Raw genomic sequence first — 23,709 nt, forward strand, 5'->3', positions numbered from 1 at the left:
GACGGAGAGTGCTGGTTTAGAATCATATACATATTAATAAAAGAGAATACAACAAGATGAAATTGTCACACGCACAACAAACAAGAGCAAATGAAAAAATGATTGTCACATTAATTAAACAAGAGATGAACAGAGCTGGAGATGAAACACAAATAATTAAGGATGTTCATTAAAGATAAAGTCTACAACTATGTGAACAGATTAAGGGAGCAATTAAGAAACAGACAAAAACAAATAAGAACTACCTGTGTATTTGACAGTTTAGCAGAAATCAGATGATGGTTGTCTACTCCTCTTCCTCACCTGTAGCCACCTCTCTCTTCTTCAAATCTTTTGTTATTCTATACGATCAATCCTAACTTGTGAAAAGTTGTGAAAATGCAACCTCGCGGCAAGGAAGATGTACATGTGAAGAAATTAGGACTGCAAAAAAGAATCAAAACCCAGAAAGAGTGAAGATGATAAAGCAGCTTTCCAGAAAATCAAGATGCAGCAGGACGTAATGAATGGACGTATATTCCTTCCTCCAACAGAGGGGGTGAGGAAAAAGAGGCGATTTTCACTTTCGAAGATTTGTTCTGTTTTTACCGACAGAAAGAGGGGATGAGGTAAAGTGAGACGCAGAGAGAGAACGGGAGAGAGAGAGAGAGAGAGAGAGAGAGAGAGGAGGGAGTAGTTGAAGAGAAATAGGCAGCAATTCATTTTTGAAATCTGGGTTACCCCTCTCTGGAGACTGAAAGAGAGACAGATTATGGGAGGGAAAGAGGACAGAAAGATAGAGACAGACAGGAGAGAGGAACATGTTGGACACCAACTCGCTCGTCCTTGGTCAGCGCCGCAGGTTCAGACGAGCATGTAGAAGCAAACATATCTGATCAGTGATCAATACGCATCTTCTTTCTGTTACTGTGACAGTCTCGCCTCATAAAAGTAGATCAACAGATGGGTGACTTGGCAGCCATTACAATCATGTGGCCTACAGCGAGGTTGAGAAAAAATGCTGAGACACGGAAAAGAACAGATTGCCAGATTCCAAGTGAAACTTTCAAAATTGCTTTGTAAAACCTATAAAACAGGCAAAAAACTATATAACAATTCATAGCCTTTCTGCGCTATAGGGAGAGACACCAAATGTGCAAATTTAAATTTATATGTTATTTTACTGTATAATAATTGTATTAAATAAAGAATTCATTGAATGAAACCGTATGGGACATTAATATTAGTCATTTCGCAGTCTAAATTCAACTTATTGCAGAGGCAAGTTTAGCCAAGTTTCTTTTGCTTGTTGTCTGAAATAATACACAGGCACTATTATTTGCGAAGGTGTACCGGAAGTTAAGGGAAGTTAAGGGCAGTAACGTTTGTTTATATTGCGCACGTTTTTGGCCCAAACTTAACTTTCGGTACACGTCCGCAAAGAATAGAGAACCTGAAGATTATTTCTTATAACAAGCAAATAACAATTATATTACAATAGCTTCTGTACCAAGTTAAAAGTATGTCTAGCCCAGTGGTTCTCAAACGTTTTCGTTATAAGGCCCCCTTTGTGTGGGGTGCATTGCTTTGCTGCCCCCCAAATAAAGATTTATAATCTTAAACTTAGAATTTTTATTAAACCAATAAAATATTCAGTTATACAATGCTGAAACATTAGTTTGTTTGCATAACCTTTATTATACATTACATAAAATGTCACAAAAACTGTGGCCCTCCTGTATCTATCTTGCGACCCCTAGTTTGAGAACCACTGGTCTGGCCATTATTATTTTGGGTTACCAATAGAAAAACTGTTACTTGGGTATACTTTGATGTTCCAAAGATACACAACCCATTTAACTAATTGTTTATTTATTACAGTTATTATACAATAACATAATAATATGAATTGTTTAAATTATAAATAGTTATATTATTAGCCACTAGTCAGACTAATAAACAAACACAGACCAGAAGTTAACTTTGGGATGAATGAAACTGTCTATACCATGGAAGCACCCATGATGTAAATCACACGATTTATAAAACATTTTACCATCATCACTGGTTTCATCCTCACTCAAGTAAACATAACCATAAACATTTCTCTTAAGTATGAATTCCACTTTATGTGTAAAACGAAGTGTCAATGATGGAGTCGTTTTGATAAGACTGCGGGGAACGTTAAACCAAAAAAGCTGTATTATTCAGCGTCCAACCTCTTCACACAGGTGGCTATCTGTAGCGCTCCCAGCTGCATCTGAAACCAGGTCACAGCGTATGTGAGAGAGAAAAGAAGTGCACAAGATGGCCGTCATACACAGACATTAAAAGACCAGAGGAACGGACAAGAGTGAGAGGTCGAGCCACAGTCACGGGTAAAAAGAACAGTGCACAGGACATAACACTAACCCACTAACATCCAGAGAACACGAGAGAGAGAGAGAGAGAGAGAGAGAGGTGATGCAACCCTTTACATCATGAGGATGAGAGGAAGAGGGAGGGGACGAGAGAGGGAGTAAAAGGTTGAAGGTCTAATTATGTAAAATGTAGGCTATTAGTCTCTTGATGAGGACACTGCGAGAAAATTAATTAACAATTATAATTAGCAAGATTGTTAGAGAGCAAAACGGTGTCATCGGACAGGTACGTCTACGGAGGTGTGTGTGCATGTGCGTGTCATTGAAAGTGAGGGTGTTTGTAGGTCAGCATGTTTTATATCTTGATTTTAGACACGGACACATGCCGCCGCAATGATTTGAGAGCTACCTTGTCTAATGCCTGAAGCATTAAATCAATGACAGCATCATGTCTCTGGTCATGCTTTAACAGCATCACAATGCAGAGCATAGATGGGCTTAGCGTTCAGTGTGAAGTCAAGGGTCTGCGCATTTATCCGCAGTCATCTGTGCTGTCATACGGGCGTGAGAAATTCACACGCTTAATAACAGAAGGTGCAATGCAGCAGAGTGGGTTTCGGTGGTGTAATGAGACGCCGGCAGAAATAAAGAATAAAAGGGAAAGCGAGTGAAAAAAAAGATTTGTGCGGGCAGAATGAAAGGGTGATGGGAAAAAGGGCAAAATCATTTTCTTCTCTAAACACATAAATAGCATGTTTGTGGGTGTAGCCTGTCACGGCAGCAGGATTTAGCATCATGTTAGAAAAGCGTCCACGAGTCAAATTGCAGACATGCATCATGTTTAGCCTTTTCAAGCCTGTCGTTTTTTTAACGGGGGAATATTTCATCATGGCTTTTTTTCTAACCTCATTTCAACGTCATGTAAAATTGAGCACATTATCACCACGCAGTTTTTAAAGGAAAATAAAATGTCAGTTGCAGTCATAAAGAGTACAGTATTCAGTATTCAACTGTCACTGGACATCCGCCTCGCACCTTATATTACAACTTTTAAACCATGTTGAATCTCAAAGGCATTCTATTGGAATCAATTTTGATTTCATCTGTATTATTGTTTTGGTTGATTGTTTTATGCTTTACCTTTGACTCGGTTCAGCACTTCACCCAGCCTTCCTGAGAAATTTTCTATATAAATAAACTTTACTTACTTAGTATTCTAATACACCACATGTCTCCACGACACTAGTGCAAAAGTATGATTCATGGCTCCCGGGAATGTCATAATTGGTTCATCCTCATGTCATTCAAAACCTGTGTGGTTCTTTCTTCTGCGAAACACAAAAGAAGATATTCGAAGAAATGTCTCAATGGCTTTGTGTCCATACAATGGAAGTCAACGGGGGCCAATATTGTTTGGTTACCAAGTTTCTTCAAAGAAGTAATCTCTTTGCAGAAGAAAGTCAGAAGAGTGAGTTAATATTGCAACAATTCTTTAACTATCCCTTTAAGGCATTGTTAGGGCTTTGATGGCGAGTACTTGGTTGTTATTACAACACTACCAAACCAATTATTAGTAGCCCAAGACAAAAGACGGCACCCGCAGGTCTCTATGTTACTCTGAAGATTCTGAAGTTTGTGGCTTGAGCTTTTGGTGATTTCATTTGAGAGCACAGTTTGAAATTACAAGAGCTGCGGTCATGCTGTGAACACAGGGAGGAATATTTCACAGCGCTATCTTTGCCTGCTTTACAATGCCCCACTCCTGCTCGTAAAAATGAAGTATGTCGATGCTGATTGGAAATACATTACCGCCATAAAGCACTCCACCACACCCGCAGTACTCTGGGACACACGCCTCTCACAGAAAACAAGAGCGAGAGACTGTTTTGTTGCTGATTAGTTGGTAAAGGTACTGCGATAAAACGGAACAAAAGCAGTAGTCACGGACTATCCGGAGGTTTGTTAGAGACAGAGAGAGGATCCACAACACAAACACCTTTAGAACACCTATAAAAAAATCCATTACCTCTTCGGGGCCATAATAGCGTGTAATGGGTATGTTACATGGATACAAATCTGTGATAAAGTTTTTGCCCCAACACACACACAGATTAAGAGAGTTTTTTAGGGGTATTACTGTTTATGAGTCGGCCCATTAACATAAATAACCAACGTCCGTTCTTCATTCAGCGACGATAACAAAACAACCATGACACATTTACATTTTTATATGCCAATATTTCCAGTTCTGCTGACTGAATCTTTTTATTCAAACTGGGCTCTCATTTTCGCTCAATCATTTCCCAGCAAATTTTTCCTCTTGCGTCGCTGATAAAGTTTGAGGCTGTTATAGAGCGTTGATGACAGAGGCACTTTCGCTTCAGGCACAAAAGCTGTGTTAAACCTGAAGCATGTCGGCCTATTTCACAAAGAGCAGCGCATTCATTAAATGATCAGTGAGTCAGTAACTCCTCCTGTGTGATTGATGACAGATATGGGGATGATGAGACTGCCTAAATGACTCTTAGGAAAGGCAGGATGGTATTAATAACTTTTTACGAGACTTCCTGCAGCCTTTTCAGGATTCCAGTGATTTGCGTGTGCAGATCATTTTCTAAGGTCCTGATTTGATTTGAGAACATATAGCTTTTTCTAGCAAGAGATCCTAAAGAAGCCACATTGTAAACTTTTGAGGCATAATCTTTTCTCTTTATTAATGCTACTACTGAACGGCTAATTTAGCGTTTCAGTTAGGGCTGTCACAATATCAGATTTTCAAAACTCGATTATCATAACCGATAACAATACTTTAACAATATCTAGAAATGTTTTCTTATTTAAAGACTTAAATAACAACTGTAATATCACAACATTTTAGAGCTATATTTGACAGAATTTTCACAAATTTGTAAAATGTGGTAAAAATTTACAAGTTAAGTGTAAAATAATGTAAAAAGTAATTTTACTTCACAAACGCTATTTTATTTTTATTTTCTTTGCAGGAGCGGGAATATATTTTTTTACAATGCCGTTAAATTACGTTGCGTTTTCCCTTTTTTGGCCATTAATTCAAACTTAAAACAGGTGCTGAATTATTAGATATGAGACAAAATATCGATAAACATGCTTTTTAATATCACGGTTATTGTAAATACTAGTAAATTTTCACACCCCTGGTTTCAGTACATGACTATTTTCCAATAGTCTTTTACTTGCTCTAATTCTTATGGCTTTTTAAATCATAGCATAATATCTAAGTCATTTGAAAACTGCAAATTTTTACTATAAAAATGTCACCCTCCTCTTCAATTTTAGATTCTATTTGAGACTTAAATTCACACCAGCCTGTTTACTTTTACTGAACAAAGGGAGACGAACAAACAGGCAGTTAGATGCTCGCCCACATAGGAGTCAAACACACACGTGGCAACACCCACAGCTTTCTTAATATCCGGCTGGTTGATCTAAACTGCCGGGTGGATTTGTCAGGAACCCACATTCAGACACTGCTGAAATGATGTCATCCCAGTTGAGTACACTGTCTGGCCAACTAATCACTCCAATTAGCTTCATTACTTCATTGTCTTCTCAGGTATAACAAGTTCCAGCACGCAGAACCTCTCCAGAATACAGATAAATGAAGGTCAAGAGAGTAAATATCTATCTCTTTCAATGGTACTAAAACGAACGCTCCTCTGATGTATTGTAACATTTAGCAATTCACATCTATCACAGAAACACGGATCTGAATTAATTTTTCTGTCGTGTAACCAGGATTAATTTGTTTAAAACCAGATGGCATTGAACCGGCAGCTATGTGGTCAGAGAGCATAAAACACATAACAAATTACCCCGCATTTTCATTTAAATTACTTTCTGCGAGACCGATGTTCAACCGTACCACATTTGTGGCTTTGAGAGTTTTGACTGTAAAAGTATACACAGAGGATTTCAATATCAAAGTGCACCTCTTTCTCTCTCCATTGTGAAAAGAGAGTTCATACTGGCCACACGCCATCAGTTTATTAGTCTTGACGCTGCACTAATGAAGAGGAAAAATTCAGCATCTGTACAATCCCCAAGCCTTTACACTTCCTCTTCCTCCACTGTTTTTCAGACCACTGTCTGACCAATTACACAAATCTATTACGGCAAAATGAAAACATCCAAATTTGCCTCTGTCTGGTCTTGCTTCTCCAACTTTCAAATAAAATTAGACACAAATTACATTTCAGAAACATTGCTTTTGGAAACCAGACGACACCGGCAGAGTTGTAATGCTTTCCCACAGAACTGTTTTACGCTGGTCTCATAAAGATATCATTTGAATAATTCGCAGACCTCTCTTATTTACTATTGATGTGTATATAGTTGGGAGCGTATGGCAGAGAATTAAATGGCCTTTACTACGGGAAAACGTTAACTTGAATCGCCTCTGCACCATGGTTTTATCAATAAGAGAAGCAGCAAAGTCCTGCGAGACAAATTGATATTAATGCTGATGTCAATAATGGTGAGAGATGAGCACCGTGGCATGAGAATTCTGGGAAATTCCTCGCTCGACCCTAGCAGAGAGAAATATAAGATGAAGAAAACTTCTAGCATGATTTGCGGATGAAAAGACGCTAAGGTGCTCTCCGTTATTCCTTTCCTTTGCTTTTTTATTTATTGAGAGATCAAGTCTCTGTGCTGGTGCAGCCTGCGGCATGCAGGGCTAATGATGAAAGAGAGAACATTGCAGCTTCTATCATGTGCAGGATGTGAAAGTGCGTAAATGTGTATGTGTGTTTAAGGTGAGCTTTATTTCCAGCCTATCTTTCGGCTTACGACACTTTCTTTATTTCTCTCTCGTCTCCTTTATACAAACGTGCAGTGCTAATCTGAGAATTGATGCTATAGTGAAAGTATAAGCCAAGACTTGCTTTCTGCTGCGCTGCAGCACAAGCTCCTCATACTTGCACGTCTTTGGAGAGACATAACGCGGCTCAGTGTTGATCGATGAACAGACATCAGCACACCACAGAGATGGATCATCTACAGATACTAGAACTCCCGAGACGAGGCTAAAAGCGCTCCGATAACAACAAATATACAACGCTGTGACTATCTTTCGCACACTGCATTCATAAAACACAGATATGCATAAAACACAGCTTCCAGAGTAAGGGAGAATAAAGATCCAACATCAAAGCTCAGACGTCATTATTTGTGTATGATGTGCTGGTATTTCGTCTATACAAAATAAAAGTACATGTTGGGTTATGTCCTGGTCAGCATGACACTTAATCAATCTATCGTTATGACCGTTTTCCTCAATAAATGAGACTAATAAATGTGAACATTGAAAGACATTAATACAGTAACTCATGATCTACAGTGGAAAAACTCAGATTGATGTTTTATGTCTAGGTGGATGTTTGTGGATGGCAGTTCAACTTACAAGAGCAAGATCACAGTTTCTGTGAGCGAAAATGGGCCACGCATTCTTTTACAGAGATGGTATCTTATATAAGGTCAGATCTAGTCTTCAAAGATCAAAGCTACGCTCACATCAAAAAAATAAGAGAGAGGAGGAGTTGAAGAGAGATGGCAACAAAAAGCGGGAATAAGTTTGAACCAAGGTACAAGAGAATTTACTTGCCCCAGTAGACGTGAATTCTCATGTTGACAGACAAATACAGTAATGAGCATAAATAAGCAAAGGCCAGCAGGCGATACGATTTTTAAACAAAGTATTCTTTATGAAGCAATTCTTAGCACTGACCCCTTCAAACCCTTTTCCAGGACGTTTTGTCATAACAAAGCAAACTCTGATTGGTGGAAGCATCCCGTCTGGACTGTACAGTACAAAGGTCATACATTTTGTCAACTATGCATGTATGTGTATGTCACACACACATACACACTTGCATTGCCGTTGCTTACAGTGCAGATAACACAATGACACAAATAAAAAACATTTTCAGCAGTGAGAAATAAAAAAAACAAAAAAAAACACAGATTTTGTTCAGAAATAAAAGCATTTCTCTTTCTTTTCCTTCTGCATTTCGAATGATGAGATGGGATCATATGGTGATGAATGTGATGGAGGACTAAAAATAAGAGTGAAATCAGACGGGACAGAATAATAAGTGTATATGCTTATCCAGCAGCAACACTAAAACGACAGACCACCTATACATCTCAAACATCATTGATGGTCTTCAGCAGCAGTGAATGGCATAAATGTAGGCCAAGTAAAGCATATAGTGGTCTATCACAGGAGCTGACCTGCTTTCACACAAACACAAATGCACACACACACACACACACACACACACACACACTGATCTTGCATCAGCTGTGATCAAGTGAGAAGAGCTGGACTTTTATCCACCGAGCTGTCTGTCAAGTAATGCCTCACATCTTGGTCCCTACAGCTACCTGGAGTCACTCTGAGTCTATTCTCTTAAGAGAAAGATACAGAGAGCAACAGAAAGATAAAGAGAGAGAGAACACCTGCAGGATTGGTGCTATATCATAAATGCCCTGCCCTGCAGTATGTGTGTGTGTATTAGATAAACGCTAAATAATGCAAAAGATAAACTGAGATCCAGGTACAGTGCTACACAGTTTTGCAAAACTGGATGACAAATAAGCAGGATGTTCCAATACTCAGTATTCACACTCAGAAAAAATGCGGTGTTATTTTCAACCCAGCGTTGGGTCAAAATGGGACGAAGCAAACCGTTGGTTTATAGATTAAACTGTGCTGGGTTGCAAATATAAATATGCTCTGGGTTAATCTAACCCAACGGTTGGATTTTGTCGTATTTTGACCAAATGCTGAGATAAAAAATGCTTTTTTTAGAGTGCATGATTCAGGCAACGAAACACTTTGCTATCCCATAATGCCACTTTTGGTGAGCTGAGGAGCCATCAGATTTAAAAAATATGAAAAATTAATAAATAAGAAAACATAGTTCCTGATATGCTGTTGTTGGCTTTTATGGCCCAAAAAACCCACACAGGATATTAACCTCAATGTTGTCGTTGTATCAGTTGCTTTTCTCTCATGTATTGACAAACATACAAACAAAGAACTTAAAGCAGCAGCCAACCAGCCCTTAACACAAAACATGCCATTTAAATTTGACAAAAATTGACCACCACTTACACTTTTACCAAAAATATCCAACCTCGTACTGTGTTTATTTCACAATGTGCACATTATGCTAAGATTATGTGATACAGTCAAAACAGGAAGGAGTGAAGCCTTTGGTGAGTGTTTGTTTGACAATACCAACGACATATCTACTGCGTATTAACTTAACCAACCAATCCAATGTAAGTTATATCAGGGGGCGTTCACAGAGAACTCCTATTTTATTTTAATATAGCTAGATGGAGGTGTCTTATATGTGTATATAAAACCTGAACTCTGAAATCGTAAAAATGCAGCACTTATGGCGCAAGACACAAAAGAAAACAACAAAGATGCAAAATGCATAAAGACATTCATCTAGCCATAGAAAGAATTTGGGGGACGCAAGAAGGCTTTCATATTGAACGGCCCCTTTAAACTACATTATTATCATCGTAACAATGAGTTGTGTACAGTACAGCCCAGACTCGCAGTGTCATGGTCATCAGGTACAACTTTTCATTCACATTTTCAGTCATTTCTCAATTACATAATAACTTTAATTGATCATCATGTTTAATAATCAATTGATAGAAGCAGGAACACAGTAGCTACTGGTCTCTGTTTTTTTTCTTGTTTTGTTTTTTGCTAACTGAGAGAACATACAGAGGGGTAACAGAGAGATAAAAAAACGAAAAATTCTTAGAAGGAAAATGTCAGAGGTACGTTGTTGAAATCAATGGTGCCGTGGTGTGTTACACCTGAAAAGAATAACAACAGATTATGACAAATGGATGAATGGTCAAATGGACAGATGCAGCAATGAGGAAACAATACAACATGAGCAAAATACATGTGTTTAGGTAGTATTACAGTATTGGCAAAAAAAAAAAGTAGATGAAATTATGGAAGGAAGGATGAATGAGTAGATGAAAACAGATATTAGACTTGTTTTTTCTTCACAGGCACTAATGTTTTCACAGTCATATAGGAGGAATCAAAATTCAAAAATGTCTCCAGAGTCTAGAATTGCTACAAAGCTAAAACATTTAAAACTATTTCTACTTCCACTTCCTCCAAGTATATCAAATGTATCTCATTATATATATATATACTTGTTTGTATATATATGTATATATTTGTTTGTACATATATATTATGTATAGATAAAGTATATGATGGCAATGAAAACTCAATACAATGGGCAATAAAATATCTAAGTCAATTCACAGTATAACATGATACATTCTCAAAAACATAGTATATAGATATAATATTTCTTTTTGTTCTTAAGAAAAAAGCTACATGGGAATTTGAAGTCTGTTCTGTACATGCAGTCACAGAATCCTGTGTTAGCGCCTTCATACTCAGTAAGGGTCAATGACAGATCAAGTGTACTCGTGGCACACTATTTGAATTCAATCATTCCACATCCATCTCCCTGGCCCCCGCTGCACTTCCAATGCCGAGCGGGGTGGATATTCCGCTGACACGCCCGTATTCCCGGCATTGCAGGAAACGCTGAGCGAGGGGATTAAGCGGCTGTGTGGGATTCGCTTTACACAACACACAATTCAATACCTGAGCTTGTTAGTTCTCAACTCATGCGACGACATGTGGGGTTTTAAAATGTGAAAAAGCCCTAAAATTCATTGCAAATGAAAGAACCTTTCCCAGGTGGCCGTGTAAAAGGAACGATATACGTGAAAGGGAGACAAAACATCACTTTTTCCCACGTGTCAAGTCAAATAAAGGGTGGTAGAATCTGTTCATCTGTGACGACATGTACAATTTCTTTGCGCCCCCCCAGATTAAAATTGTCCTGTGACAAGTAACTGCATCCAGAATGCTACAAAATCTACCGCATATCTACTTTTTGCTAAATCATTTCAAAGCTACATTCAACTACAATGGGCAAATAAGCGGTGCCTGACGTCAAATAGGTATTTAAAAATCTCTTTACATGATGATTGACATCAATTGTCTTGCAACAAACTAATAAAGTTGAACGCTTCAGGCTGGCTGAGGCTGTCAGCTAAAAACGTATTATTGTGTTTGTCCTCGACTCTTCATTATCATATGATATCGCTTGCACTGACGAGAGCCGGCAGCTTGTGCTTTATTACATGCAACTATGCACTGGAAGTAGTCCTGACTTGATAACGTCATTCAATGACACTGACAGCCTTACCTTACTCAGATGCAGCTGTCTGCTCGAGGTCGAATATGTAATGAGTAAGAAACAAACCAAGCACGATCCACGCATGGGCCCACCATTCATAATCATTAAAATACAGTTTTTTAATATTATGTAGCCATCTAGTGCCAATCATAAATATTGCAACCCATCATCGTTTGATGAAAGACAAGTATTGCTTATATGCAAAGATAGGACTGTCACGCTGGGCAGTACCGTGGATCTAGTTGCGATCATTTGATAAGTCTGTCATCAAAAAATAACTCTGTAAAAATTGTCATCACATGTATAATCCCACTATTTAACATCAGACACAGCTAGTTTACCCTTTTGTTAAAATACAACCACAGTGAGAGCAATAAATAGCATAAAATAAATTAAACCTGAATTAAGGAAAACAATGATACGAGAAAATTGCTACATTTTGTTTTGTTTGTGTTCTTATTGTTTTTCTTTTGAAGCGTCTCTCTTTAGAATATAACGCCATCTCTGTTTGATGTCAAAGTGACACGATGGCATTAAAGTTCTGATAGGACAACAGAAGCTCGGCTGAAATGTTGATTCTGATTGGCTGAAGCTTGTTGTAGAAATACAGGCAAAGTGACACAGTCTTATTTTCTTTGAGGTCAAACTTCAATTTTCCAGCATGGCCCTGAAAGAGGAACCCAAACCAGTATGTATGGTACAACATCACTGTTGTCATGTGCCTAAAAAGAGATAGAAACATAGGAGGGGATTTTTGTATCTGTGCATCAGGTTGCCATGGAGACACTTTCAGTCAGTGAGTTGATGCTGCTCATCTGAACCTCTCTGAGACTGCATTCAGATCAGACTACAGATTAATTTCAAGTCATCTCTAAATAAACTGAACAGCCAGTTTGAGCCACAGCAGTATTCAATGCCCAAATCTCACGTTGTATGTGGACGATGCCAGAAATGTCTTTTCCTTGTTTGCGGGAGTATATGTGTAAACATGACATCATTACTCACAGAAAATTCCAGCCTATCCACTGTTCTCATTGGACGAGAGGAGCACGGAGGACATCATAATACTCAGCTCAGACCGAAGATGGAGCACGGCTGGAGTATCCGTGGTGACCGTGGTAGGATTTGGCAAGCCATTTCCCCCCTCGACTGTTGTTTCTTTGCTGCTCAGGTCACCATCGTGGACGTTTTCCTCATCTTGGTGCAGCGCATGTATGTGCATCACACTCCAGCTGCGCTTCACAGTAGAGCTCACACACACACGCAGCAGCGAAGCCCCGTGTCATACTTCACTCTCGAGGCTGGAGAAATGGGCAGAACCACGGCGTGAGCACAGGCTCTTGGCTTTTAGCGGCAAATGTGGGGAATAGAATCGCCGAGGCTGGGGCACAGATCGAAGTCTCTGGTACTGGAGCTTAGCACTGGCCGTGGCTGCCTGGGAAGAGCCTGATGCAGCCCCGGGTGAGAGCACAGGTGGGGACATAGATGCAGAGGATGGAGGTGGAGGAATAGGCATGGATAAGGAGTTGGGAGCAGAAGGTATCTGTAATGAGGGAAGGAGCGGTTGGGTTGGGGAGGGTGACGGCTGGGATATGTGTTCTGAGAGCTGGGCTTGCTGGGAGCTCAGGTTGGACTGGCTACCTGATTTGGATTTGTCAGGTTTGGGAAGTGGTTTGGGCCGAGAGCCTCCGCTGAAGCTGTGGCAGTGAGGAAGCAGATCCTCCTGACTGTGGGAATGAGAACTGCTGTGTTTACGAGGTTCATGTGGCCTACCGTGTCCATACTGTGCACATGCATATGATGCCGTGTCCTGCATTCTGTCTCGAGATCTGTGACCTTTGCTCTTTGACCCACTGCGGCCACGCTTCTCACCCTTCATTTGTAGTTTGTCAACTGACCAGTAGCGTCGCGGGGGTGGGAGTGAAGTAGGAGGAGGTGGCCACTGCACCCCCAGCCCCCCACTGCCTCCTCCAGACCCCCATCCAATCCCTGGACCTGAACCCAAGAAATCACCTGCCACACCCCACCCCTCAGCCCGTCCCAGAGTGTAGTCGTCACGACTGTTGACACTACCACCTCTTTCACGAGCAGGGTACGTCCCAAAAAACCAGCCTCCTCCCCCTATTCCACTAGCTCCACCCATTCCATTTCCTTCCCAATATCTCTCAAAACGGCCAAACTCTCCTGAAGAACCTTCATCTGAGAAACTTTCCTCTGCTCGTATTCTGTCCCGCTCAGATTCTGAAACCGCACCTCTACCCCCTGCCTGTCTCAGTCTCTCCTCTATTCTTTGCCTCTCCTGTTCCCTCTCTCTCTCGTCCTCCTCGTCCTCAGAGTCCCACTCATGGAAGGACAGGCCTTCTCTGGTGTTTACTCGTCCCCTTTCATGATGGAGGAGAAGCGGCCTTCGCTCTCCCATTCTCCCTCCTGCCTCTCTCTCTGTCCCACTGCTCCTCCTCCTTTTAGATGATGGGAGGAAAGAGGAGGGAGGGGAGGGTCCAGAAGCCTCTGTGCCCCCTGCTTCTCCTCCACTGACCCAGAATTTTACAGATGCAGGGAGTTTGTTAAGGTTGGGATAACGTTTGCTGGAAGGCCGATGTCGCGAATGGGAGCTTTTGGGTCGTTTCTCTCTACCTCCCCCGCTCTCCTCCCCTCTTTCATCCCCCTCATCCTCACCTCCTTCTCTCCTTTCCCGTTCCCTCTCTCCCTCCCAAGCGGAGAGGCTGCCTTTGTCGACAAACCCACCACGATACTGATTGGTAAAAGAATAATCTCCTTCTCTATCCCCATCTCCCTCACCTTCCCTTTCAGCCTCAACATCTCCCTCCTCTGGCTCTGACCGCTTGGCGGAAGACACCTTTTTCTTTTTCGTTTTTATCGCCTTCTTTTTCTTCTTTTTAACCTTGCGACGTTTCCTCTCCCTTTCTCTCTCCCTTTCACGCTCCTCCCTCTTTTTCCTCTTTTTGCTTTTCTTCCTCTTCTTCTTTTTCTCCTTTTCTTTCTCTTTCCTACGTTTCTTCTCTCTATTTCTGTCTGTGTCTCCTTGGGTTCCGCTACTTCTTTCCCTGTCCCTCTCTCTTTCAGCCCATCCTGCCCACCAATCCTGGAGCTGTGCTAGCTGGCTGCCCCCCCTCTCTCTCTCTCTGTCCTTTTTTTGTTCCCTGTCTCCAAAAGTGCCCCATGGTTTGCGTGGGGGTATAGGAGGAGGAGGGCCATGACTAAGAGACCTGGGAGAGAGAATAGATCGCTCTCTGCCCCTAGTTCTGTTGTGGCCCTGCAGAAGACTGGACTCCTCAGTCAACTCATCCAAATCCTCCTCATCCTCCTCCTCTGCCTCTCTGTCTCGGGTGCTGCGAGATGAATCTGTAGATGTAGATGATGGAGAGGTGGAGCGTGAGGATGTAGCTGATGATGTGGTTGAGGAGCTCGTGGTGGATGTGGAGGATGACGTGGAGGTGCAGGGGAGTGATGGAGAGGGGGATGGAGGAGTGTAGGTTGGAGAGATGGTGACAGGCACTGGGATGGGGAGCGGAGGTGAGGGTCTTGGCCTTCGACTGGCTTCCCTACCTCCACCTCTCCGACCCAGAGGCAAGATGTTTTCGTATAACGGTCCACCGGGTTCTTTAGGCTTTTTTGGCCGCCGTTTCCTCCAGAAGGTTGAGGGGAGAGGGGGAGAGGGGTGCTGTAGTGGGGGGTTAGGCGTGAGTGGGGCTGGGGCCTGGCTTTTAGGGGGCAGCCTGGGAGTCCCCAGAGGTTTAACCCCTCTACCCTGACCCCCTCCACCAGTACCCACTCCCACCTTCTTCCCCATGCCATGGTCCATGGCCTTCTCCTGGTAGAAAGCCACTCCGGCTGGTGGGGGTTGTTGGTGAGCTCTGGGGACTGTTTTTGGAGTTTGAGAACCTGTTTGTTGGTCCACACATGGCCCAAGTCCCTCAGGATCAATAGGTCCATAGTAGCGCTTATATCCATCTAGACCTCCTGTACCTCCAGCACTTGCCCAGGTAGGTGCCACCTTTTGAGGTAATGGCCCCGTTTCTGAAAGACCTCCTCTCACACCCATGGTGGCGGTGGCACTAGCGGTTTTGGGTAGTCTCCATCGGTCAACAACGGCCAGCCTGCGATCCGGCCGGGGTAAGAAAGTAGTACATGGCAATGGAGCTCCCATGAGTTGAGTATTTGAGGGACCCAATGTCGCTCCAGAATGAACGATTGTGGGAGGGGATCCAGGAAGAGGTGTTTTGTAAGACTGAGGAGGCTGAGGCTGCTGTGGTTGTTGCTGCTGCTGCACCATCGCAATGGCTTGATTGGATACAGCTGATGTGACCACATGTGAGGAGGAAGAAGCAGGAACCATGGCAGTGTGATGGTGGGTAGGAACTGTGACTTTGACCCCACATTGCACGGTTTCATCCTCAAAACTGCAGCAGCTATACATTCCCTAAGAAATGAAAACAGAAGAGAAATATATATTAGACAACAAAAATAAGATATTCTGAGAAACTGGCATTTGTTCATTAAATAGTCACATTTTGATAATGGTAAATCTCATAATTTCCATAAACATTTGCATAAAGTGCAATTCAAAATGAAAATCCTTTCATCATTTACTCCCTCACTTGCCATTTCAAACCTGTATGATTTTATTTCTTCTGCAGAACAAAAAAGAAGATATTTTGAATGTTTAGAACCGAACAGCGACAGTACCCATTGATGCCTTGGTTTTGTGTCCATGAAATGGAAGTGATTGGGTGCTGTTGCTGTTTGGTTAGCAACATTATTCAAAATATCTTCTTTTGTGATCTGCAGAATGAAAGTCATACAGGTTTGAAGATGATGACATAATTTCCATTTTTGGGTGTACTATCCCATTAATCTCACATCATCTGTAATAATATAAACACAATCCCGATGGGCATCCTTCTATTTCTACCCAAACTCACTTTTACCTTTAACATTCTCATTAATTGTATATCTATATCCCACACACTTCACGCTTTTCTCTCACCCTGCTGATGGCAAGTAGAAAGTCCAGTTTGCCGGACTGGCCCATTTTGCTCATGCAGTGCCGGAGCCTCCAGTACACCAGGTGCTCCCAGGCAAAGACCAACAGACTGAGACCCATGGCCACTAGCAGCATGTAGAAAACTCCCGCCATGTTGTCTATGTCTAGTTTGGAGCTCATCACTTCAATTTTATCATTATGACAGATCCCTGAGAGCCAGAGACGCTCTAGCATCTCAATCTCATCTAAAGGGAGAGGAAAGGGAGGAGACATTACTCACTTGATCATATATTTGGTGAAAAGACAACTTTGTATACCTGATTACAACATGGTAGTGCATTTTACCCAGCAAATAGTTTTCTTATGTATACATGTTCTAATTCTACACCTGGAGTTTGGATTACCGATGGATTACTTCTAGATGTATATAGCATGTGTTTTTAGAGCTTCAAATAATGGGGGTTCGATTTGCTGGCATTACAAAACTATGAAGAGCCAGGATATTATTTATTATAACTGATTGTTTTCAGCAAAAAAGGAATTTGGCATGAGGGTGATTAAAAACATTTTGGGTGATATAATCTATATACTGTATATTATACAAGTAATTTAAATATATAATAAACCTTTACTTTACTGGCCCTTTAAATACTGTAGCAAATTGATTTGTTTAATTTATTGAAGATTGTTAAAGGTGTTTAACAATGTTTGTCCTTTACAATTAAAAAGCTGTCTTGTCCAAATGACTCTACAAACGTTAATCAAAATAAATGCTGGAACTAAAACTACAGCTATTGAGACTATTGATTATGAACAGAATAGCACAGAATCACAGACATACTGTACTTCCACTTTAAACACAGCTAAGTAAGTCAGCTGCTATTTTATGATCTTTGAGGATTAGATGAATGTATTACAGGTCAGAGGTCAGGGAAAGCAAGGTAGTGCATTCATCATTAGAGGTCACTGCGAGGAAAAGGAACGCTACTGTTAAGATGAATAGTCAGTTTAGAAGCTGATCAAAAGGGGCAGGCTTTGTTGATCCTAAAACAGAGATAGAACAAAAGCTAAGGAGTGGGAGAGACATGTAGGCTAGTAAAGGCAGGGTCCTGCATAATGATCTATCCATAGTCACTTTTCCACCGAGAGTAATTGAGAAGAAGGTAAGAGAGTTCTTTGTCTTTTCAAAGCTGCATTGTGTCATGGGAAATGAGAGGATGTGGAGTAAAAAGTAAGAGGCTGATGAGAAGGAGGGGAGTGACTTTGTCATTATGGCAAATGGCAGAAGAAACTCTTCTATTCAAAAAGAAGAGCAGTTAAGGTAAAAAAGAGGAATGAATACAGATGTTGAGAGAGAAAGAAGGGTAAGAAATAGAAGGTTGTGTATATTGTTTGTTTGCGTGCGTGCGTGTGTGTAAGGTGAAAGATGTAACATGAAAGAGAGAAAATGAAATAAGCTAGAAGCAGCAAAGGAGTGATAGGCGGAGGGTGGAAAAACAAGAGGACAGAGAGGAAGAGAGTGGTGAAAGGGTGAGATCATAATCATTTAATTGTGTCGGAAGATGGTCAGGCCAGCTGCAAACTCAGGAGAAAAGCAGAATCACACCTTCCATCTACAGAAAGACGAGCTTGTCAATTACCTCAGACCAACCTGAGGTATGTACTGCTGCCTTACTGCGTTATACTTGAGACTGGACAATAGCGTAGCAGCACGGGTTATCACAACACGGGTCATCGCAAAACCCATGCAGAGTGATTCATGACAAGCCCATTTTGCATTTAATCTCTGAATATGCAACATGATACAAACGCATCATCAGCAAACACAGTGAATGACAGTTGCATTGATCTCGCAGAGGCTGAACGATGAAAATCAAAACAAACTGTCCCGCAAGACGTAACCTGCAATCATTAATCACAATGTAGATGAGAAGCCGCGGACACGTCACATAAAACATTTCACAAAAGAAGAAGCAGCGAAGCAGGACGGAGAATGGCGGCGCTGAATCCCATGTGGGACCTTAACAGATAACAGCACAAGCTTGGCTGGGAACCGAGCGCTGCCACACTCTTACACTGGCCATTCACCTCCTTAACAGACTCCTGCCTGTAGTTCTGGCAAAAGCACCTCACTGACCACAGCCAAATTCAGCAGGTGTGTCATGCTGTGTGTGGATACAGACACGTTCACACAAACACACACAAACAATCACACATTTTTGCAATTGCACTTACTGTAAAATTCACAAATAAACACCCACACTCGCATACATAAACAAATGTAAATTCTCTCCCACATAACACATTTTAACCCACCGACACGTACACATGCTTTCACACCTCTGCTCTTGCCATAACAGCTTCTGTTTGGCAATGGGACTTTGGGCTGGCACGGTTAAGTGGGCACATTTTAACAGCTAATGCTTTTGCAAGGTCTTTAAACTCAGGCAGACAGCCAGTTGGTGCCATCTGCATGACCTCCGGCGCCATTCCCCGTGAAGCCCCCTCTGATCCCGCCCTGACCTGAACGGCTATCACACCAAAGCAAACACCGCTCCTGGATCAGCCTTAAAGGTCAACACCTTTATAAACACATTGGAAATGGCGAGGGGCTGTAATGAGTTGTTGAAATTGTTAGGTTAAAGAATACCTATTCGAGAAATTCACTGGAAAAGAAAGCTGTTGGCCCTGAGATAAAATAATGTAGGGCTTTTAGCAAGGAAGAAGTGCTTTTACGTGCCGCTGACCAATGAGGTAACCTGCAGTGTTTTAAAGAAATGAAAAGGCTTCAGATGGGTAAGTGGCTGCCTGTGGTTTAGAAAGGCGTGAAGAACTCGAAAAGTACAATTTGTAATCACTGCAACTGGCTTACCGTTGGAGGTTAGTACGACAAAAACGACATCAAACGATTCGATACGTCCGTAGGGACTTCCCACACGCTCGGGCTTCACAGCTAATTCCTCGGATTGAACTGGCACAGTTTAATCAATTAAGAATAGCGTTATTGAAGTTGTGTGGATAATTGACGTATGCGCCCTCAATGAATAAACTAATACAGAAGAGCAACCTTTGCAACTTCAGAAGCCAAAAATTAACAACAGCATAACAATGAAGCAAACCTTTTGCCACTGGGTATCGTTCACTAATCATTTACTGTGTTCAACTGGGACTTGATTTATTTCACAACAAGGGCAAACCAAAATTAGTTTGTGCCATCGTTCTAATGTGAATGAATATAAATGTTTCTAGTCTGGGAAGTTTGTTTTCAAAGTCAGTGAAGGAACATAATACAGCCACAGCAAAAATTAAGAGACCATTTCAAAATGATTTTCAGTTTGATTTTACTTATTTATGTGTTTAGGTAAAACGATCATTTTTGTTTCATTCGGTGAAATACTAACAATATTTCTAATTTTATATAAAAATATTGTTTTGATTTGTATTTATCTGCAGAAAATGAAAACTGATGACACAGGTTAAATATAAAAAAGAAGAAGCTCTAAATTTTGTTCAGACCTCAAATACTACAAAGAAAACAAGTTGATATTCACTTTTTACGTAAAATTTATACATGTATTTAGGAAAAGTTAAAAAAACAAGTATGTGATGACCCGGATTTTTATCACAGTTTTCATGCGTCTTGTCATGCTGTCAGTCTTTCACATTGCTGTTGGATGACTTTGTCACGGCTGAGGTTTGATATTGTTGAAATTCAACAGACACTGGACTGAAATGGCCACAACACATCTAGAAATGCTGATTAAATTTAATTCCTCTAAAATTCTTTAAAGACAGCAAGCATATGTATACATAAGACTTCATATCAGACTCCTCATAAACACACAGAAACTATTTTAGCTCAAGCTACCTCTTTTACAGGTTGCTGTTCAAGTAAAAGCAAGCCTTGTCGTAGTGTGACTACAGTAAGTTATTGCATTTTTAATAACAACAAAAGCGACTTAAATTCAACACATTTGCATTTTCAGAAAATAACAATATCCACCCATCAAACACCAACCAGACAAACAGAAAAGTCACCATTCATTTCACATGTAAAGCTGTTGGGCTGTTAAACAGTGGTGTTAGCTAATGGAACCTGGCACCACTGTGACGATTTCACTGTGGGAACCTGGCATACACAAACACTTTTCCATACTGTCTCTCTCTGACACACTAAAAAAGCCAAAGAGGATTTAAGCAGCAATCAAACAAACCATCCAGTTGAAACGAAACAGTGTGAGAAAGATAATGTGTTCATGTGTGTGTGTGTGTGTGTGTTTGAAGAAGGCAGAGGGAGGGTGTATAAATGACAATTAAAGAATTAACACTTGGACAAGAACATCTGAATCAGATGCTTCCACATGGACACTGCAAATCCAAAACAGCTTATCCTCTACAGATTGCGAGAATATATGATCCTCCAAAAACACTTATGTCTGTTCACAGCTACACTGGCAACAAAAAGGGAATTGAATAAGATTTAATTGCGACTGCTATTGGATATATACTGCGTATCATTATTTGTTGAATAACTGTCGACATGACTAACAGAAAATGAACACAATATTTTTTTTCATTTACCATTGCATTCTTGGTGCAATCTACAATGAGCAGTTATTACGCATTTAGTGCATTGTGGATAGATTTGTAAATTCATCCCCAGAATGTCAAGCACACACAATGTCTCTCTCAAACACAGCATTTCTGTCATTCCCAAGACTAAATCCTTGATACATGCTCATTTCTTTAATGCTTCGATGAACTGCTATAATCTCCTTTAAATCAGTAAACAGCCTGAGAGCAGCCGGAGCACAAAGACAAATATCACCTGCCATACAACAGAGATACATATTGCATCAAATCAAGAGAAATGGATTACGCAAAGGGGGATGGAAAAGGGATTATTGCAGTACAGTCTAATGAATGAAATCTTGTTAAATATGCATAAAAAGGACTTTACTCTCCCAAAGGCTTTAATCTCAACCTAAATGCATTTAAATTTTAAATACAATCCCTTAATCGTAGCCCCCTTGCTGACGGAACAAAATATTGGGCCCTCACCGTCACCCACAAGCTGCAGTAAGGCCAGGTCCAGTGGGCGTTTCCAGCGGGAGTTCTTGATCAGGGCGATGCCATAACCCGTCGTGGCGAACACCTTCCCCGATCCGATGGTCATTACCTTACAGCCTTCATCTTTACGAGCCATGTAGTTCAACACGGCCGCATCATAGATTAAGGCGTCCAGCTTGCTGCGGAAAAAAAGATCACAGAGAGAGCCGGAGTCAGAACAGAGAGAACGCTGCCTGAGAGGTGGGCGAGGTGACAGACGGAGAGCGAAGAGAGAAGTTGTAGCGTTGCGGCATTATATTAGCACTTTTGCTAAAATTGGACGAGGATAAGGAAATGACAAGCTCAGGAAAGCCACGGTGTGGATTAACAGCTCATGAGGAAATAGAGGAAGAGTGTGTGCAATGTTACTTGTGAAAGGAAGTGTGGGAGGAGGAAAAAAATGTGCAAACACATCGTGAAGGAACTCCTGTTTGCGAGAGCACGGTGGGGTTGGGAGGTGTGAAGATGAGGAAGGAATGGGAGTTAGATAACATGTCGGAAACAAGGTTATTATTGTTTACGAGAACTACTGCAAAAGATGAAAACAATTAGAGCAAAATGTTTTCTTTGGAAAAAGGAAAGGAAAATTAAACTGAAACTGCAATTGTCTGCTACAGTAGAAACGAAAAATAAAGCCTGACAAAGTTGTAGAGAAAATACGTTTTTCAATTTAATGCTGGATGCTTTTTTTAAATTAATTTCCAAAGCTAGACTATAAGTGTTCTTCATCATAACTTGAACAGCTTTAAAAATACTCTTATTATAGATACACTTCAAATACCTTTTGCTTATAATAGAGCAGTTAGTAGCTGTTTAACCAAAGTATGTGAATACAGTCTGAATCATGAATGCCTAGGTGATGAATAACTGTAGCTAAAAATACAACTAAATGTAGTTTGTGGGTTATACCCACACAAACATATATATATATATATATATATATATATATATATATATAAAATAAGAAATACAAAAACAAATGCTTAAACTTCACAAAAACTACAAACTTTTCAAAATAACACCGCTGCTTGGATAAATAATAAAGGACATCAGAGATGGAGAGAGAAATAAGAAACTCAACACAGACCCAGTCTTGAGGTGAGAGATGGCGTCCTCCACACTTTTCTGGTTGTATTTGATCATGTACTGGTGCATGTCTGGATAGTTACTGCGGATGTTTTTCTCTGTGCTTCCGTTAGGGACCGTTCCGAATTTCAGAGGGGGGTACTGCTCCGTGGGGTGCTGAAACTAAGAGGAGGAGAGACGGACTGAAATCAATGCTGCACTTTTTTCTTGAGAAATAGTAATTAGTGAGTGAACAATAGAGCAGGAGGAAAAACACCCAGAATGACAAGAAATATATGAAAGTGAATGTGTTTCCGAAACAGGTCTAAAGCTACCGCAGCTGTCAAAACTAATTATAATACATCATAAACTGTGAACACTATACAGAGCAGCGACGATGAGATGCACATTGTGTTCCTTCTGCTTTTAACAAAAGAAAACAAGGGCCAAACAGATGGGGGAAAGTATTTACATTTAAAAAGATTACAAAATGAACATGAGGCACAAAGAACAAACAAAAGACACCTCAAGCAAAATTGCTTTAATTACGGAGATTTGTTGTAGTGTGTTTTCTATAAATAACACAAAACACAATGGGACCCAAATAAATTATATTTTGGTGTACAGATGTACAATGTTTTCTCAAGTCTCTTTCAAGGTCAAAACGAATGAGTCAAGGTCAAGGGAATGTTTCCACTCTAAAAAACAAAATATTATTAAACAGTACAAAATGCACTGTAGATGAGTGCTGAACGCTGCAGACAAACGCATCCAGAGGCAGACATAAGACGAGACACATCAATAGTAAAACCTCTGGCAACTGCCGGAAGATTAAGTATTCATTTTCCTTATTGCTCTTGTCAGCTTTGATAAGCTCTGAAGTTAC

General features: G+C 40.8%; 1 protein-coding gene across 2 annotated transcripts in view; it reads right to left on the reverse strand.

Annotated features, from left to right (window-relative positions):
* Positions 1–8,056: 8,056 nt before the first annotated feature.
* The window catches only part of LOC130433452 (glutamate receptor ionotropic, NMDA 2D), a 93,665-nt gene continuing 78,012 nt past the window's right edge, over positions 8,057–23,709 (reverse strand). For both annotated transcript variants that reach the window (XM_056763330.1, XM_056763332.1), the window contains exons 12-15: positions 22,846–23,006; positions 21,711–21,898; positions 16,653–16,894; positions 8,057–16,085 (exon numbers count right to left, since the gene is read on the reverse strand). In XM_056763330.1, coding sequence (XP_056619308.1) covers positions 12,927–16,085; positions 16,653–16,894; positions 21,711–21,898; positions 22,846–23,006 — 3,750 coding nt within the window. In that variant the 3' untranslated portion in view covers positions 8,057–12,926. The remainder of the gene's footprint in view (positions 16,086–16,652; positions 16,895–21,710; positions 21,899–22,845; positions 23,007–23,709) is intronic.

The sequence above is a fragment of the Triplophysa dalaica genome, chromosome 12, assembly GCF_015846415.1.
Source record: "Triplophysa dalaica isolate WHDGS20190420 chromosome 12, ASM1584641v1, whole genome shotgun sequence".
Taxonomy (NCBI): Eukaryota; Metazoa; Chordata; class Actinopteri; order Cypriniformes; family Nemacheilidae; genus Triplophysa; species Triplophysa dalaica.